Raw genomic sequence first — 20,612 nt, 5'->3', positions numbered from 1 at the left:
ACTTGATGTTTGAATCACAAGTGTTTTGTATTTGCTAGTTTGTAAAGTTCTACTTATATTTCTTAATGTTTTTTTTTTCTTTTTTCTCTTAATGTTTTTATAGATAATCATGAATATAAGTGTGTCACTTTGGAACCATGGGCAAGAAGAATAAGTTTTTTGAGCCACTGTGCCACGGGTTAACCATGTCTATATCTCTGCACTATGTTCAGTCCATAGTGAAGGCTCATTAAGTGTTCACATAATAATGTTTGAATAAGTGAATTAGAGGGAGGAATGCCACTTCCTACTTCAAAATTTAGAAAAATTAGATGACTAGGGTAGTAAAACTTAAGAACATTTCACACAATTTTTCTTAAATTATGTTTTATATTAACTACTTACTTAATACGTATACTATAATTATCTTATTTGAAAGTCATTCTGGGCCTTATATCAAAAAATTTTTTTTTTGAAGTTCATAGTGTTGATTTAATTTCTCTTTTACATACAGTTCTCTGGATATGAATATCCTAGTAACATTTCACTACTTATAAAGTCCTATTAAAAGATTTCTTTCCAAAGTCCATGGCTCAAATAAGAAAGGTATATGCCAGTATTTTTCTCCAATTTTATATATTTAGCTCATCCTGGCTATCAGTGTTTTCCAGTGATGTTGATATATATGCTTGCTTTTAGTTTTCCTTTTAGTAGTACAAACTTTTGCAGATTATATGCAAGTACAAAAAATTATTTAGTACCATTTAAAATAAATCCAAGTGATTTACTGGGAAAATAAAATTTTAAAAAACTTGACCCTAGAAGTGACAGAATCTAAACAGACACTTGTCGTGGAAAAAGAAATTGTGCAAATATCAGAAAAAGCACTAATCCCAGAAAGTTTCAGTTTCATAGGTGAATTCTTTTAATCTTAAAGGATAAGATCATTTTGATGCTATTTTAACTGTTTCAAAGCCTAGAAAAAGGAGTAAAGTTGAAAAGTTAGCAAAAACAATGATACCAAACCTATCAAGGAAATACAAAGATATGAACATATTTGACTATTTAAAACATTTAAATTATGCATGGCAAATAAACTTTAAAAGTAATAGATATAACCTGGAGAAAGTATTTGTGCCATACATATCAAGGATAAGTTTTTTAAATATATAAAAATTATTTTAAAATCAGTAAGAAGAAAGAATAACAACTTCGTGTAAAAATTGCCAAAAGATAGGAGTATCCCATTTACATGGGGGAAAAAAGTAAAATGAGAAGCAACCAATAAAAATTTAAAAGATTCTTAGCTTTACTTGTAAGTGGAAAAAATGGAAATTAAAGCAAGAAAATACTGTTTTTTTTTTTAATTATTGGGTTTATAAAAATAAAAAGTTTAATAATAATCGGTATTGGAGCTGTGAGGCACTTATACTCAGTGGAATCACAGATTTTGGTGTCGTTTGCAGTCTTTTTTAAAATTTCAAGTACATGTTCTTTGACCCTGGAGTTCTACATTTAAGAATTTATTCAAAACATGTTAAGTACAAGTATTCAATGCTGAATATATAAGGATATTCACCATAGCATTGTCTTTAATTTCCAAACAAAGTAAAACCATAAAAAGAAAGAAATTAAATGTCTTTAATGGAGGATTGCCTAAAATAAATTGTTCTGTATCACATAGAAAAAAATACTGTGAAGCCATTAATAAGAATGAGAGAGTTATCTCTCTCCTCCTCCCCTCTCCTTCCCAGCCCCTCCCATTCTTCCTCCCCCTCTCCCTTATGTCTGAATTCATTCCTTTTGTACAAGATTTCAGTAATAGGTTTAAGACCTATCCTAACTGAGGTGGGACTTACCTTAAGTAACGCCATGAAAAGGTCCTACTTACAATGGGTTCACACCCACAGAAACGGATTAGATCTAAGAATATGTTTTCCAGGGAACATATAGGTTCAAACCACCACAGAGGGTACCCAGTCTATAATTGTACCTTACGGTTAATATGTGTATATTTTTACAAACACATTAGTCAAGTATACTTAAGGAATACCTTAAGAAGCATAGTAGTAAACTGTATGCTGATGTTATTGGGATGCTAGGTTTCTTCTGAATCAAATTTGACATCATTGAGCTGAATTTGAATTCTAATGTCATATTCTTTGGCCTCGTTCACATATTTTGGCTTTCAGTACTATTTTCTAGTTGTGCTGGGCAGCGTGCGAAGAGAAGTGTTGCTTAGTAGTAGAAAATAACAAAAACTCATTAGTTTTTTGTTATGCCTTTCCACTTGAGAGAAAAACACTGAACTTCATCGACCTTCTTGAATCGAGGCATTTTTACCTGGATGCCTTAGATTGGACATTTCATGGCCTTAGAAATGTAAACTTGTAATTTATTAAATTCTCCTTTTAAAAAGCTAAAAAAAAAAAAAACCATTAGTTATCGTTTCTGGTTATATTCCACAGCCCTCTGGAACACCAATATATTTCATCTTTTCAGCATACACTGAAGAGTTTCTGGGTTAGAAGCAGAATCTCTTCTTGAGTGATTACCACCTGCATGTCCAATCTGCCTAGCAATGGGAATTTTGGAGTCATAATTGTCTAGATTTTCTCTGAACACTGAAACACTGACCAGAGACCAGATAAACTGTTTTGGTTAATCTTTTATTATCTGTAGCTTCATGATATTTAAATTTTTTTAAAATTATGACTATAACACTGCCTTTTGTAATAAATTCTCCATAAAGAGCCTGTTATATAATGAAACTGAGGAATTTTTTTCGTAGTTCATAGATGATGGCAAACCTGGGTTTAAGTTGGTATGAAAGTCCTAGTTAGGTGCTGAAAATTTGGAAGAATTAAAAAGCCTTTCTCCCTTTTCTTCTGTTATATATATTCCCCTCCTTTTCTCCTTTTGACTTTACTTTTTGTAGGAGCCAGTACAGATGTAGTCAGGATTCACTCCAAATAAATGGGGGATAAAAGGGTTCAGTCTATGGCAAATTATTTTTGCATGCTTCTCACTTTTTCTCAGATTCTAAGATACTTATTTTAAATTAAATTGGGTTATTTCATGTAACATGAGCATGAAAGTCAGTCTTAAAGGAAAGAAGGCTTAAATCACTTCTTTATATGTGTGATAATGTAGAAAGAAAGGTAAAAGAGCCCTACTTGATATTTCCTTATTGTAGTATGGGAATTGTGTTTAACTGTTGTCTGTCTTTTAAAACACACACACAGACACACATACATACATACATACATGTATGCACACATACACACAACTTCATTTTCTCCCAGACAGCTTCAACTGTTCATTAATGTTATTGCTTGGGATAGAGATGAACAATGGTAGAGGACTTAGTGTTCGCTAGTTTTTCTCAAGAGTTATAGTGTGTCTGAATTACCTAGGGGTGCTTATTAAAATTTCTGATTCCTTGGCTCGATACCCAGAGATTCCATTAAATTTGGGGTAAGCCCCACAACTCTGCATTTTAAACATATATCACATGTGTTACTATTCTAGGTCTTCAACAGATTATACTTTGCAGTATGGCAGTTTAATTCACAGATAACTGGAAACTAGCCAGACATTTATTGTTGAAAAAATGCTAGAGGTCATCATTCATAATATAAATTATTCTGTTATATTATGTGTGTGTGTGTTTACGTTACTCAGCATTTCATAGTTTTTCAAAGGCTCTGAAAAAATGGAAAACCTGGTATAAACTGGAAGATTTATGGTTGCCCCATTAGGTTGACAGGTAATTACTGAGCCCTACAGCAAGGCAGGAGCTATTAGTATCAGTAGTAAAAGAGTTATCTGTTTCCATATGTCTTTAACACTTAATTATTTCTACCATTAGTTTTTTTAAAAATAGGCTGAGAATCATGTAGTGTTTTATCTTCTTCATTAATAGAGAGGTGTGATTGAGTTACTAAATTTATATATAATCTATCATAAGCATCCTAATTTAAGTACTCTATGGTATTATGAATAATTTCAAATGGTTAATAAGTTCTTTTTTGGTGAAAATTTTAGTATTTTTCTTGCCCCAGAAGGAAATTGTATCAGGAAATTATCAATGCAAATCCTTTTTGTTTAAATAGCGTTAAGGAATTAATATACTTACCTATGTATTTATTTTAGATGTATTTGTGTTTGTGCATATGGACTTCTGAGTTTTTCCACAGCTGTCTATACATTTTCGTATGTTTTGTGTGTGTGTGTTTGCACTCACGGTTTCTGGGTTTTTCCTTAGCAGCAACTTTTTGTTTATTTGTTTGAGTGAGTGTGTGTGTGTGTGTGTGTGTGTTGTTGCAAGGAAATTAAATAATCCTGATCACACTTAAGTAATGAAAGTATCAGAAGAGGAATTTGGGTGGTTTAATTTTCATAAAATCTAGATTTGCATTATTGCTGTAGGTCAGAAAATCTAGTATGGTTGTGTTCTCCAACAGGCTGATTTTGTATGTATATACAAAAAAATAGGGTGCCTTATTTCTTGAATCCTCTTTAGAACCTACTCCAGGGCCTTTTTTCCACAAAGATGCCCAGTAAATCTTCAATTGAATATAAAATGGGTTAAAGTGATATAAATGGAGTAATCAATAATGCAGATATATAATTTATTTCAATATTTTGGATTAAGAGTTGAACTTATTTTAATAGTGCTTTTATATTTTTATAGAAATTGAGACTGTTTTATCTCCCAAGAGATTTTTCTTTTACCTATGTTTTGTAACTTTGCACATTCATAATACTTTGTCAAGTGGCTGAGATTAGCTCTGGAAGCTTCTTGGAGACATTGAGTTGTTTCCTCTTTTCCTACATAACCCCTTTGAAGTTAGTCAAAGCTCCATAGTTCCGAAACTTTCTGCTTCATTCACATTTATATTTAAAATTATTAGAGTTCTCAGTTTCTAAAGTAAATGGCCAGTTTCTTAATTTAAAAAATACGCTAAATTTTCATGTACTGAACTATTTAATTTACTGGCTAATATATTGATTTCAAAGTTTAGCCTTTGAGATTATTAGAGCACTTGTAAGTATAGGTGCAGTTTGTGTCATCTGTGCTTCCTTCTATGGATGTGCTTCCTTCTTTTAATAAAGAACTTTTAAAAAATAATTATCTAGGAGACTATAATATCTGGGGCAAGAAGGAGGCCAGAAGGGAATGGCATATATTGCTTAAATAAAAAAAATCAAAACAGTTCACAAACACTGGTGTTTGTTCATTTTATTTGTGCAAGAGTGCTGGTCATATCGCAGGTATTTTGAAACGGTTGGTTCAGTAATTTGGCCTACTATCTTTTTTTCTCTATAACAGTTTTTGTTTTCTACTACACCTTGCACATCCACCAATCCAAGACACCCTATATAGGTGAGTATTTTTCTAGTTATCAAATGGCATCACTTGTTCCCATGACAGTTGCCACTTCACTGAACCTAGGGCTTTATTTTTCTACTCTGATATATCTGGTTAATTGATTTCACAGAGTGTATCTTACTCTACAACTTTATGAATCACTAGCACACTTCTAAAGAGATGTTTTTTATCTTACAGAAAAAATCACAGCAGGATTATAACTTTTCCCTGATATTTATACTCTAATAACTTTTAAATGCCATTCTTAGATTCTATTCTTTTTGAGTTTTTCATTGCTAAAACCTGGGGATTTAGGGCAGGTTGGTTTATATATTTAAAGAAAACATGAAAAGTTTATTTTAATATTCTGAGATAACATGGAATAAGGAATTTTTAAAAACATTTTGATAGTGCTTTTAAATTTTTTAAAAGAAATTAAGGTTTTTCCCTTAAAAGTTTAAGAAAAAAATTTTTAATCTTCCCCTGATACTGGTATCTCCTGTAGTTGGGTTGAACATCAGCTCAGGTAATGTTGTATCCATGGACCATGGCTTCGAGAAAGCCTACACAAACTGTTTATTTTCCTGTACTCATCTTAGACCTTTTCTTTTGTCTGAAATTCTTTTCCCCTCTAGATTTCCTAATGTAATTTAAAACATTCTACACAGAAGATGTTTTCCTAAGGGCTCAGAAAGTCAGTAGAGTATCATGCTCATTTTTGTTAGCGTGAGGAGGATTGAATGGAAAGAAGAAGAAAAAAATGGAAAAGAAACCTCTAATCCTTTAGAGCTGGTCGCGTTTATAATCTAGTTCAGTCTTGCAAATACATTTGAACCACCTACAGTGCCCCATTATTTACCTTCTGGCTCTGTAAAATTTTTGACATCACTTAACCTTCTGTGGCTGTGTCCATCCTCTTTTATATGTCAGCAGCTAGAGGTTCTCAGAACATATTCCTAGAAAACAACCGAGACACACGGAATGAAAGGCAAAATCTCATTTTTCTTTTTTTGAGACATGTTTTCTCATCTCTCTTGTGCGCTGGGCTTGTGGTAATTTGCATGACTGAATTAGTTGGTGGGTTTTGTGAGGTTTTGCGGTAAACTGTAGCTCGTTGGTCTTTTTCATATAATCGTTTTTCTGTCCCTTCTGACTCTCCCTAGTTTACGAGTACAGAGTGGAGAGTTGGAAAGTGACAAAAGGAATCAGTCACTGTCTTCAACATACCATACTTGATTTGGGTGACATATAATATATATATATTTTAAAGAATTTCCTTACTTGCCTTTGTGCTCTTTTGTGGTTCCTTCCTTTTGCAAGTATTTATGCTTATTTTTCTCTTATGAATCTTCTGTAAGATTTTGGAAAAAAATAATCTTTGGATGTTCAAGATCCAGGGCAGGAGGGGTGCCTGTTTGCAGGAAAGGTCAAAATTTGAGAGTCCTAAAGGAATTGTAGTATATACAACTGTTCTGGATTGGTGGATATGCAAATATTAAAGAAAAGGGAAGGAGCAAATATTACTTTTGATGTGAGTGATCATAACATCTACATTTTTTCCAGTTTTGGGGTAGAAATTTTATTTGAACATCTTCCATCTGATTTATTATTGAATTGGTTGTGTATTTTATTTCACACGTGGTTTAAAGTTATATAAAATGGAGCATTTAAAAAATTCATGCAAGTGGTATGCTTACTCATTAAATAAAATTAATCCTTTTGATTCTTAGAAAAATTTCAGCAATCCGGATCATTGTTAACCTTAGACTTATAATTCTGTGTCTTACATATTACATAGGCTAATTGAAATGTGTTAATTTACAATAAGGGAAGACAAGTATGAAATTTTAGAATAGAATTCTCGAATAAGATTGAAGAAACGTAGTCAGATTTTTACACTCAGTCTTAAGCTTGTTAAAAGTATTGAAAGGCTGCCACACATTAGCATTTGAGAATTTGTTGGTGGGTTATTGAGCTGTTGATTTTTTTTTTTTTTTTAATGTAAAGGATGATAGTTCTGCTGTAATAGCCAACCTGGTCCTCATTGGTGTGTGTTGCTAGAGAATGAAACTATGATCAGGACTCTTTTTAAACCTGAGGAAAAAAGTCATTTTGTATTTTCTGTCAATGGAAGTATCTCAAGAGCTCTTTGCCAATTTGCTTAATTGCTCTTTAGAACATAATGGTGTTTGGTGATTATTTCCTCGAAGATTGAACTCCAAGTTAATAAAATCAAAGGCAAACAAGTGGTTCAGCAGATAGTTCATTAATATTAAGCACTAGAGTGGTGCATCTTGGTTAAAGTGCTTATTTCATTCTTATGTTGAGTGATTTCAGGCAGTAGGCACAAACCTATTAAATGTGTCTTCCATTTCTTCTTTGTATAGTTTATTGATATGTTAGCATGGGTCCAAGTTTGTCTTTGTTTGCAGAATATTTTATAGTGGTGTTTTGACTGCATCTTTATCTGATTAAAAAATGGAATAATTTGCTACCTTTATACTAGTAATATATATACTAAATAGGAATAATAAAATGACAAAAAGATACTTTTTTTTGGTGAACACGGATGGATAGAGCTGTATGTAAGGCTTATGCATCATATCTTGAAGAACTTAAGTGTTTAGGCTGAAACTAATGATAGTAATAGGGTTAACATATTTTATGTATTTAGAGGTTACTGGGTAGATTTTAGAATAATACCAATTTGTTGTTTTGTAATGCCAATCTTTTCTTTAATTAGATTTTTCGTGAAGCTCGAAGAACAGTACCTAGCATTGTTTACATGCCTCATATTGGTGATTGGTGGGAAGCTGTCAGTGAAACTGTGAAAGCAACTTTTCTGACATTGCTGCAGGATATACCATCATTCTCACCTATATTTTTATTGTCTACCTCTGAAACCATGTACAGTGAACTGCCTGAAGAGGTAAGAAATGACCACATATTCATCTTTGCTTATTATGTTGTTTTAAAAATGGATGGCCTTGTAAATGGGACATACTTTAATTACTGTAAAATCAATACCATTAGAGTACATATGCTGGTTCTACTATTTATTGGCTGTGTGACTTAAAGTTACCTAAAATTTTAAGGTTTAGGTTTTTGTTATTGTTGTTTATAATAGTAATACTTCCTCAGTGTTGTCATGAGTATTGATTGAGATAATCAGTAGCACAGAACCTGACATACAGTAACTACTAAGAAACTTTTAGCTATATCATTAATTCCATTATAGTCATCTTCCTCATCCTTATCATTCTTTAGATTATTTGGTAGAATTTGATCTCTCGGCTCTTTAGTTGATAGCATTATATTAAGTTAAATATTATTACTAATATGCATATTTTTCAATTCTGAAATTTAGCTTTCAGCTCAAACCCAACTCATTTAATATATTAGAATCAAAGGTAAAATCATACTGGGTTCAGAAAATTAGTAGATCAAATCGTCTGAATGAAATTGATTTTTTAAAAATTGTTTTAACACTGAGCATACTAGATCTTCAAAGTCTCCTTTAGAAATGCTTAGAAATACTTTTTTCCAGGAGAGACAGTAGGAAATAATGTTCATATAAAAGATTTACATGTTCTAAATGGTATAATAAAATCTTGATTATGTAGTTTTTATAATTGAGGTCTATATTTGAGTTCTTTTGTAATGTTTTAGCTGTCTTGCTAAAATGGATCTCTACAATTTGCTGCTCTTGTAAGCAAAGTATATTAAATGGAGAGTAATTAATTTTTGTTTATTCAGAATCTGATGGTATATGAAATGAAGTCCATCAATCAAAATGTTTATTATTATAGGGGCAATAGAATTTAGTAGGATATTGCAATAAGAATCAGAAAAACCAAGGTCTTTTGATCTTGGATAAGTTCCAAACCTAGATTAGACAGTGTTTTGGTATGATACAATATATTTGAATTTATTTTTCAAACCAAATAATACAAAATTTTGGCATTATGTTAGTATTATAAGGTAAGAATTGGGGTTGATTTCAAAGATGGACTGAACCTAAACATAATCTAAGACCCACTTTCAAATAGTTTTATTATAATACTATAAAAAGAAAGAGAAGAGATTTGAAAATTTGGGGTAATTAAGGGTTCAGGTTGAAAATTTAATTAAGTTAAATTTTCTCTCTCTGTTGAAGTATTTGTAAGTAAAACAGTGTGATGAACTCATCTTTTTCTTTTTAATATGAGGAATTTTATTTTAGTTTTTCCTGACATACTATGAGGCAAAGCAAAATGACCCCATACAAAATGACTTTGTAAAATATCATTCACATCATATTTTATCAGATTTACAGCATTCTATACATGTTAAGGGTTATGTAAGGAGGTGAAAAAACACTATCCCAAATCTTTAGTCTTAGTTTATATGCACCCAGAAACAAAACAAGTAACTGTTAGGTGTTTCATAAATTTATTGCAAAAATGCTTCAAACTACTAAACCTAGTAAGCTGTGTGAGCTCATCTTGATACAGCAAGTTATATATTGCCTGCTCTTATAGTCCACATATATTTGTAATTTTAGTGCTTTTTTTTAAATAACGTTAACATTATATCGTATACTTTTCAGTATGACCATAAATTTTAATGGATTCAGAAAGCTTATTAATTATATATTTATCATTTGTTTACCAGTACCCTTGATTGGTAGCTATTAGAAATTTACCAACATTGAATCCTGACAATTCAGCTTTTGTCCCTTTTTCTCCTATACCCTGCCCCCCCCCCATTTTGTCCACGCAGCCACCAGGAATCAAACCCAGGTCTCTGGCATGGAAGGCGAAAACTCTGCCTGCTGAGCCACCGTGGCCTGCCATGCACAGTGCCCTTTTAAACAAAATAGCTTTGACAACTCGTTTATGGTTAAACAAAAAGTTATGATTATAAGAACATTTATCATAGCCTTTTTTTACAGTTTGAAAGCTACTAAATATCCTATAGTAGGGGATTAAAGTGGGGTAGGTTCATTCCATGAAATACAATGAGGCCATTAAAAATATTAATGTAAAATGTTTAATGTCATGGAAATATATTTAAATATATTGTTCATAAAAGCAGACAGTAAGATAATATGTATGATATTTTTCCTCTTTATAAAGTAATAACTAGAACTATATTCACAGAACTGTCAATAGTAATTATCTCTGGGTATTGAGGGCATAGTAATTTTCATTTTCTTGTTATTTATTTGTATTTTCTAAATCTTCTGTAATAACTGCTGCTGTTCTAATCGAAAATAAGCTCATTATTTAGACCTGGAAAAAAAAAGGTTCTCTACTCTATTATTAAAAATAGAACACAATTTAAAAAGTTATCCTTGGAAGTAGTGTATCATGTGGAATGTAGAGCTACTTGTTTTGAGTCTAGGAAACACACAATGAGACATAATGAGAAAATCTCATTTTTTAGGGTCTTTATAACTAGCATTCTCTTGTAAATTTTTCTGTTCCCCTGTCCCTTCTAGTCTAGTAGTTACCAAAGTAAGTTTGTACTCAGGACAAGGCATTGGTTTGCTGGAAAAAAAAAGGTTCAGATTTCTTTAATTTTTATATTGTCTTAAAATTTTTGCATGTTTATTTTATAGAAGTAATATACTAACTAGTAGGATAGTATATATAAATGTAAATATGAGTAAACTGGATGATATATTTTCGGATTTTTTACTACTAAGGTATATGATTTTAAAAAGCAGCAGGAAATCATTGCTTTTGACTTGATGTACTCAGAGTGTGGTTCAGGAACCCCTGTGATTCCCCAAGACTCTTTTAATGGATCATCAATTCCTCCATTTTCAACTACATGTCAGCTTGAGACTGGATTGTCTTCACATACTTCATTCAAAACAACATATTGCAGGATGGTATGGTGGTGGCTCAGTGGCAGAATTCTCACCTTCCATGCTGGAGATCTGGGTTCAATTCCCGATGCCTACCAATGAAAAACAAAACAAAACATATTGCAATGCACTGAATGTAGAAACAGAAACGAGAATTCAATTGTCTTCCATTAAACCATACATTAAAGAGTTTTAAAGAAATGTAAAGCAATGCAGTTTTTCTCACCAAATTTTATTTTTAATTTCATATATTTTATGTTATGTAATTTTTTGAAAAACACATTTTTCCAAAGAATGTGTTTTTTAGATTAACATATAATGGGCTTATTTTTTTAAAATGAATAAATAATTTTAAATGTTCTCAGTTTTTAGTTTTAATATGCAAATATTGACTGATAAATCCCACATATATAAGTTATTTGGGGTCTTCAGTAATTTTTTTAAATTTTTATTAATTTTATTTTTTTAAATACGAAAAACACCAAACAAACGCAAACATTCTTAACTTTTGATCATTCCGTTTTACATATATAATCAGTAATTCACAATATCTTCAAATAGTTGCATGTTCATCATGATGATCATTTCTTGGAACATTTGCATCTATTCAGAAAAAGAAATAATAAGAAAACAGAAAAAAATTTATGCATACAATACCCCTCACCCCTCCCTTTCGTTGATCACTAGCATTTCAAGCTAAATTTATTTTTACATTTGTTCCCCCTATTATTTATTTTTATTCCATATGTTTTACTTGTCTGTTGATAAGGTAGATAAAAGGAGCATCAGACACAAGGTTTTCACAATTACACAGTCACATTGTGAAAGCTCTATCATTATACAATCATCTTCAAGAAACATGGTTACTGGAACACAGCTCTACATTTTCAGGCAGTTCCCTCCAGCCTCTCCATTACATCTTGACTAATAAGGTGATACCTATTTAATGTGTAAGAATAACCTCCAGGATAACCTGTCGACTCTGTTTGGAATCCTCAACCATTGACACTTTATTTTGTCTCATTTCACAATTCCCCCTTTTCATCGAGAAGGTTTTCTGAATCCCTTGATGCTGAGTTTCAGCTCATTCTAGGATTTCTGTTCCATGTTGCCAGGAAGGTCCACACCCTTGGGAGTCATGTCCCACGTAGACAGGGGAGAGTGGTGTGTTTGCTTGTTGTGTTGGCTGGAGAGAGAGAGGTCACATCTGAGCAACAGAAGAGGTTCTCTTGGGGGTGACTCTTAGGCCTAATTTTAAGTAGACTTGACCTATCCTTTGTGGGGTTAAGTTTCATATGAACAAACCCCAAGGTTGGGAACTCAGCCTATAGCTTTGGTGGTCCGCACTGTTTGTGAGAATATCAAGAATTCAACTTGGGGAAGTTGAATTTTCTTCCTTTCTCACCGTTCCCCAAAGAAGAATTTATAGTCATAAATGCACATAATTTTTAAGAGTATAAAGAGGTCCTAAGACCAAAATGATTGAGAACCTCTTGATCTAGACCCAAGCTTTTTGCAGGGAGGGAATGACATTCTTACTCACCTTCACATCTCTAGTTCCTAGCACAGCTCTGATACATAGGAATTGCTCAGTAAATAATTTGTTGAATGAAAAAAGGAACTAGGAATTGAATCACATAGGCTTTAAGTAATTCCTGCCAACCTCTTTCCATTTTTTTGCGGTATTCCAGCCTAAATAAATTTACTCTGTAGACCCTTTCTGAGGGTAGTCGGAGAATTTTTAAAAAGAGGTAATTGAGGATTGAACACAGAAAAGAGACTTTTAAAGGATGAACCAGAAGCAGCAGAGCTACTTGCAGGAAGGAAAGCAAACCACACTTTTATTTCTTAAGCGATTCACAATGTGTTAAATTATTATAGACAGCTCAAGTTATCTCGGTGTGTTTCTTCAGTTATACCGATGAACATAAAAGTTTGGCTTATAGCATTTATCATCTTAAGTATTTCATGTCATTTTTTGTCTCTGGGTTTATGGTAGGACCTGGGAGGTGAAAATAAGTAAGGTCAATTTAAAAAAATCAGAAACTCAGATGAATGCTCATATATACAATGGAAATATCCTAATATTAATTATTGGTCATAAAACAATAATTACTGATATGTTTTTCCACTGGGAGGGAGGCGAAGAGGCCAAACTCTATTAAAGAAGCTTTATTGTGAAGCTATGCACAGTTGGGCTGATACTTAAGATGGCGATAGCACCAAGCAGGAGAAGGGGTACAGCTTATATAGGATGGGAGGTGGAAAGTAGGGAAAGTGAGGTGGTAAGTTGTCCATCTTGGGAGTGGGAAGTTGGTAGGCTTCCATTGGCTGGTTCTGGAAGCAGAGGGCTAAGCTGGGAGTTGGCAGCTTTTCATCAGCAAGATTCAAAATTTAAAGACCACCATAGTCATACAGGGTTGCAGCTGCTGGAGGGCAATATTGGGCAAAAGGGGAGCTTAGAGCAAGATTGCAGCTGCTGGAGGGTAGGAGGGCAGGGGCTGAGGTGGGTTTAGGGGTTTTCTGGAAATCATGGGTCAGGGAAAGCTTCTTGGAATATTTACTAGGGTTTGGTCACATCATGGGGGAAGGGGTTCTGCCTAACAAGTATATGATTCTTTTAAAAAATCTAATTGGAAGGAATTCTCACAATTTTTTTTAACCTAAAAGGTGAAATAAGTGAATATTAATTACTATTTTAAGATATGTAGAATATTAATGTTTATTTTTATTTTGTATATTGTCTACCTAGTTTGTTTTTGGGTAAGCAAATTTTATTCATGAGAGCTTTCTGGGTTCACCTCTGTGGGAACGTTGTTTTCTACACCTTTCTCTTTTGAGATCTTCAGTGATTTTTTAAAAATTATAGTAAAATATATTTAAAATTTTGTCATTTGAACTGCTTTTAATTGTACATTTCAGTGGCATGAATTATATTCTCAATGTTGTGCAGCCATCATCACATTAATCTATTTGTGGAACTTTTTCTATGATCCCAAGTAGAAATTCTGTATCCATTAAACACTAACTCCTCATTTTCTTCTCCCTGGTACCTGGAAACCTTTAATTTCCTTTTTTTTTTTTTTTTTTTATCATTTATTTTTCTCATCTTTATTCCCAAACACTTTAAATTTTAAAAACCTTGAAAAATAAAAAATTTTTCCTAGTACTGTTTTTTTTTTTTATTATTAATTAACGGAAAAAAGAAAAAAAAGAAATTAACCCAACATTTAGAAATCATTTTAATGTCTTGTTTTAATTGTTAAATATAACATATATATAAAAAAGCAATACATTTCCAAATACATTTTAACAAATAGTTATAGAACAAGTAATTTGGTATAGGTTACAGTTCCACAATTTTAGATTTTTTCTTCTAGTTGCTCCAAGATACTGGAGACCAAAGAAATATCAATATAATGATTCAGCAGTCATTCTCATTTGTTAAATCCTATCTTCTCTGTTATACTCCTCCTCCTGTTTTTTTAAAAATATTTTTATTGTAAACCTTAAACAAGCATACAAACATTCTATACAATCAGTGCCTCACAATATCATCACATAGTTGTGTATACATTATCATGATCATTTTTTTGAACATTTGCATCTCTCCAGAAAAAGAAAGAGAAAAGATAAAACTCATATATACCATACCCCTTACCTCTCTCTCTCTCATTGACTACTGGTATTCTAATCTACTCAATTTATTTTAACCTTTGTTCCCCCTATTATTTGTTTATATTTTATCCATATTTTTAACTCATGTGTCCATACTGATAAAAGGAGCATCAGGCCCAAGGTTTTCACAATCACACAGTCACATTATAAAAGTGGTATCATTATACAATCATCTTCAAGAAACATGGCTTCTGTAACACAACACTACAGTCTCAGGTACTTCCCTCTAGCCACTCTAATTCGCTGTAATTAAGAGGATATCTATATAATGTGTAAGAATCACCTCCAGGACAAACCTCTCAACTCTGAAATCTCTTAGCCACTGATACTTTATTTTGTCTCATTTCTCTCTTCCCATTTTTGGTCCGAAAGGTTTTCTTAACCCCTTGGTGCCGAGTCCCAGCTCATCTGAGGATTTCTGTTGCACATTGCCAGGGAGGTTTACCCCCAGGGAGTCATGTCCCATGTGGTGGTGGTCGGGGGGGGGGGGGGGGGGGGGGGTAGGACAGTGAATTCGCTTGCCATGTTGGCTTAGAGAGAGAGACCACATCTGAACAATAAAAGAGGTTCTCTGAGGGAAGTGACTCTTAGGCCTAATTTAAGTAGGCTTAGCTTATCCTTTGCAGGGATAAATTTCATAGGGGCGAACCCCAAGATCGAGGGCTCGGCCTATAGATTTGGATATCCCCCTTTAATCTCCTTTGTTTAATCTGTTTTCTCGTAAGCAGACTCTATAGTGTTTATCATTTTGTACCTGACTTATTTCACTTAGCTTAATGTTTTCAAGGGTTATCCATATTGTAACATGTATCAGAACTTCACTCCTTTTTAGGACTGAATGATAGTATTCCATTGAATGTATATATTGCATTGTATTTTTCCATTCATCTGTTGGGGGTTTCTTGGCTATTGTGGATAAGCTGCTCTGAGCATTTGCATACAAGTGTCTGATTCTCTGTTTTTAGTGCTTTGGGACATTTACCTAAGAGTGTACTCCCAGGATCATATGCTAATTCTGTGTTTAACATTTTGAGGAAGCCAAACTCCTTTCCTCAGCTGCTGTACCACTTTACATTTCCACCAGCAATGTATGGGACTTCAGTTTCTATACATCCGCACAAAGACTTACTTTCTGTTTTTTTAAAAAACTATAACCATTTTAGTAGGGTGAAGTTGTATCTCATTGTGGTTTTATTTGCTTTTTCCTAATGGCTTAATGATGTTGAGCCTTTTTTCACATGCTTATTGGCCATTTACATATATATAAAAGAAATGTCCTTTTGAGTCCTTTGTTCATTTTTTAATTGGGCTTTTTGTGTAGTTGTATGAGTTCTTTATATTCTGTATATTAAACCCTTAGGAGATAAATGATTCACAGTTTTTTTCTCCTATTCGGTGTGCTGCCTTTTCACTAACTTGATAGTGTCCTTTGCACAAAAGTTTCTGTTCTGAATGAAGTTCTGGTTTTTTCTTACATTGGCTGTGCTTTTGGTATCACAGTTAAGAAATAAATCATTGTCAAGTCTAAGGTCATGAAAATTTGCTACTATCTTTCTTCTAGAATTCTGTTGTTTTAACTCTTAAATTTAGTTAGTCTTTGTTTCATTTTTGAGTTGATTTTTGCATATGGTATAATGTAAGGTCTAAATCCATTGTTTTGCATGTGGGTATCTAGTTTTCCCAGCACCATTTGTTGAAGAGACTTTTCTATACCCATTGAATGGTCTTGGTACCCTCTTGAAATTCAGTTGACCATAGATATGAGGGTTTATTTGGGGGCTTTCAGGTTTTTTTCCAGCTAGCTATATGTTTATCCTTATGCCAGTACCACACTATTTCGATTATTGTAGTTGTAGAATACATTTTGAAATTGACAAGTGTGAATCTTTCCAACTTTGTTCTTATTTTCTTTTGTTCTTTTTCTTGGCTCTTCTGGGTTACTTAGAATACCATATGAATTTAAGGATGGGGTTTCCATTCCTGCAAAAACACTGTTGACATTTTGATTAGAGATTATATCAGATGTGCGTATCACTTTGGCTAGTATTACCATCTTAACAAAAATGTCTTCCAGCCAACGCAAAGGGCTTTCCATTATTTAGGTCTTTAGTATTTTTCAGCAGTGTTTTTAGTTTTTAGTGTACAAATCTTGTGCCTCTGGGTAAATTTAATACAAAATATTTTATTCATTTTGGTGCCAACAATATGGAATTGTTTTCTTAATTTTCTTTTCAAGTTGTTTGTTGCTTGTGTAGAAATACAACTGAGTTTTTTTTAAATTTTTATTTATTTATTTATTTATTAACGGAGGGAAAGGAAAAAAAAAGAAAGAAATTAACACAACATTTAGAAATCATACCGTTCTACATATGCACTCAGTAATTCTTAACATCATCACATAGATGCATGATCATCATTTCTTAGTACATTTGCATCGGTTTAGAGGAACTAGCAACACAACAGAAAAAGATATAAAATGTTAATATAGAGAAAAGAAATAAAAGTAGTAATAATAGTAAAAAAAAAAAAAAAAACCCTATAGCTCAGATGCAGCTTCATTCAGTGTTTTAACATGATTACTTTACAATTAGGTATTATTGTGCTGTCCATTTTTGAGTTTTTGTATCTAGTCCTGTTGCACAGTCTGTATCCCTTCAGCTCCAATTATCCATTATCTTACCCTGTTTCTAACTCCTGCTGGACTCTGTTACCAATGACATATTTCAAGTTTATTCTCGAATGTCCATTCACATCAGTGGGACCATACAGTATTTGTCCTTTAGTTTTTGGCTGGACTCACTCAGCATAATATTCTCTAGGTCCATCCATGTTATTACATGCTTCATAAGTTTATCTTGTCTTAAAGCTGCATAATATTCCATCGTATGTATATACCACAGTTTGTTTAGCCATTCTTCTGTTGATGGGCATTTTGGCTGTTTCCATCTCTTTGGAATTGTAAATAACGCTGCTATAAACATTGGTGTGCAAATGTCCGTTTCTGTCTTTGCCCTTAAGTCCTTTGAGTAGATACCTAACATTGGTATTGCTGGGTCGTATGGCAATTCTATATTCAGCTTTTTGAGGAATCGCCAAACTGCCTTCCACAGTGGTTGCACCCTTTGACATTCCCACCAACAGTGGATAAGTGTGCCTCTTTCTCCGCATCCTCTCCAGCACTTGTCATTTTCTGTTTTGTTGATAATGGCCATTCTGGTGGGTGTGAGATGATATCTCATTGTGGTTTTGATTTGCATTTCTCTAACGGCCAGGGACATTGAGCATCTCTTCATGTGCCTCTTGGCCATCCGTATTTCCTCTTCTGGTAGGTGTCTATTCAAGTCTTTTTCCCATTTTGTAATTGGGTTGGCTGTCTTTTTGTTGTTGAGTTGAACAATCTCTTTATATATTCTGGATACTAGACCTTTATCTGATATGTCATTTCCAAATATTGTCTCCCATTGTGAAGGCTGTCTTTCTACTTTCTTGATGAAGTTCTTTGATGCACAAAACTGTTTAATTTTGAGGAGTTCCCATTTATTTATTTCCTTCTTCAGTGCTCTTGCTTTAGGTTTAAGGTCCATAAAACCACCTCCAGTTGTAAGATTCATAAGATATCTCCCTACATTTTCCTCTAACTGTTTTATGGTCTTAGACCTAATGTTTAGATCTTTGATCCATTTTGAGTTAACTTTTGTATAAGGTGTGAGATGTGGGTCTTCTTTCATTCTTTTACATATGGATATCCAGTTCTCTAGGCACCATTTATTGAAGAGACTGTTCTGTCCCAGGTGAGTTGGCTTGACTGCCTTATCAAAGATCAAATGTCCATAGATGAGAGGGTCTATATCTGAACACTCTATTCGATTCCACTGGTCGATATATCTATCTTTATGCCAATACCATGCTGTTTTGACCACTGTGGCTTCATAATATGCCTTAAAGTCCGGCATCGCGAGACCTCCAGCTTCGTTTTTTTTCCTCGGGATGTTTTTAGCAATTCGGGGCAACCTGCCCTTCCAGATAAATTTGCTTATTGGTTTTTCTAATTCTGAAAAATAAGTTGTTGGGAGTTTGATTGGTATTGCATTGAATCTGTAGATCAGTTTAGGTAGGATTGACATCTTAATTATATTTAGTCTTCCAATCCATGAACATGGTATGCCCTTCCATCTATTTAGGTCTTCTGTGATTTCTTTTAGCAGTTTTTTGTAGTTTTCTTTATATAGGTTTTTTGTCTCTTTGGTTAAATTTATTCCTAGGTATTTTATTCTTTTAGTTGTGATTGTAAATGGGATTCGTTTCTTGATTTCCCCCTCAGCTTGTTCATTACTAGTGTATAGAAAAGCTACAGATTTTTTAATGTTGATCTTGTAGCCTGCTACTTTGCTGTACTCATTTATTAGCTCTAGTAGGTTTGTTGTGGATTTTTCCGGGTTTTCAACGTATAGTATCATATCGTCTGCAAACAGTGATAGTTTTACTTCTTCCTTTCCAATTTTGATGCCTTGTATTTCTTTTTCTTGTCTAATTGCTCTGGCTAGAACCTCCAACACAATGTTGAATAATAGTGGTGATAGTGGGCATCCTTGTCTTGTTCCTGTTCTTAGGGGGAAAGTTTTCAATGTTTCCCCATTGAGGATGATATTAGCTGTGGGTTTTTCGTATATTCCCTCTATCATTTTAAGGAAGTTCCCTTGTATTCCTATCTTTTGAAGTGTTTTCAACAGGAAAGGATGTTGAATCTTGTCAAATGCCTTCTCTGCATCAATTGAGATGATCATGTGATTTTTCTGCTTTGATTTGTTGATGTGGTGTATTACATTAATTGATTTTCTTATGATGAACCATCCTTGCATGCCTGGGATGAATCCTACTTGGTCATGATGTATAATTCTTTTAATGTGTTGTTGAATACGGTTTGCTAGAATTTTATTGAGGATTTTTGCATCTGTATTCATTAGAGAGATTGGTCTGTAGTTTTCTTTTTTTGTAATATCTTTGCCTGGTTTTGGTATGAGGGTGATGTTGGCTTCATAGAATGAATTAGGTAGTTTTCCCTCCACTTCAATTATTTTGAAGAGTTTGAGGAGAGTTGGTACTAATTCTTTCTGGAATGTTTGATAGAATTCACATGTGAAGCCGTCTGGTCCTGGACTTTTCTTTTTAGGGAGCTTTTGAATGACTAATTCAATCTCTTTACTTGTGATTGGTTTGTTGAGGTCATCTATTTCTTCTTGAGTCAAAGTTGGTTGTTCATGTCTTTCCAGGAACCCGTCCATTTCATCTAAATTGTTGTATTTATTAGCGTAAAGTTGTTCATAGTATCCTGTTATTACCTCCTTTATTTCTGTGAGGTCAGTAGTTATGTCTCCTCTTCCATTTCTGATCTTATTTATTTGCATCCTCTCTCTTCTTCTTTTTGTCTGTCTTGCTAAGGGCCCATCAATCTTATTGATTTTCTCATAGAACCAACTTCTGGTCTTATTGATTTTCTCTATTGTTTTCATGTTTTCAATTTCATTTATTTCTGCTCTAATCTTTGTTATTTCTTTCCTTTTGCTTGCTTTGGGATTCGTTTGCTGTTCTTTCTCCAGTTCTTCCAAGTGGACAGTTAATTCGTGCATTTTTGGCTTTTCTTCTTTTCTGATATAGGCATTTAGGGCAATAAATTTCCCTCTTAGCACTGCCTTTGCTGCGTCCCATAAGTTTTGATATGTTGTGTTT

The 20,612-nt window shown here is 33.3% G+C and overlaps 1 protein-coding gene across 5 annotated transcripts in view; it reads left to right on the top strand.

Annotated features, from left to right (window-relative positions):
- The window catches only part of ATAD2B (ATPase family AAA domain containing 2B), a 215,998-nt gene that overhangs the window by 140,211 nt on the left and 55,175 nt on the right, over nt 1-20,612 (top strand). For all 5 annotated transcript variants that reach the window (XM_077152215.1, XM_077152214.1, XM_077152218.1 and 2 more), the window contains one exon: nt 8,097-8,282. In XM_077152215.1, the coding sequence (XP_077008330.1) occupies nt 8,097-8,282 (186 nt within the window). The remainder of the gene's footprint in view (nt 1-8,096; nt 8,283-20,612) is intronic.

This window comes from Tamandua tetradactyla, chromosome 3 (assembly GCF_023851605.1).
Source record: "Tamandua tetradactyla isolate mTamTet1 chromosome 3, mTamTet1.pri, whole genome shotgun sequence".
Classification (NCBI taxonomy): domain Eukaryota; kingdom Metazoa; phylum Chordata; class Mammalia; order Pilosa; family Myrmecophagidae; genus Tamandua; species Tamandua tetradactyla.
Note: the sequence above shows the minus strand (reverse complement) of the source record. Positions and strands in the feature narration are given on the sequence as shown.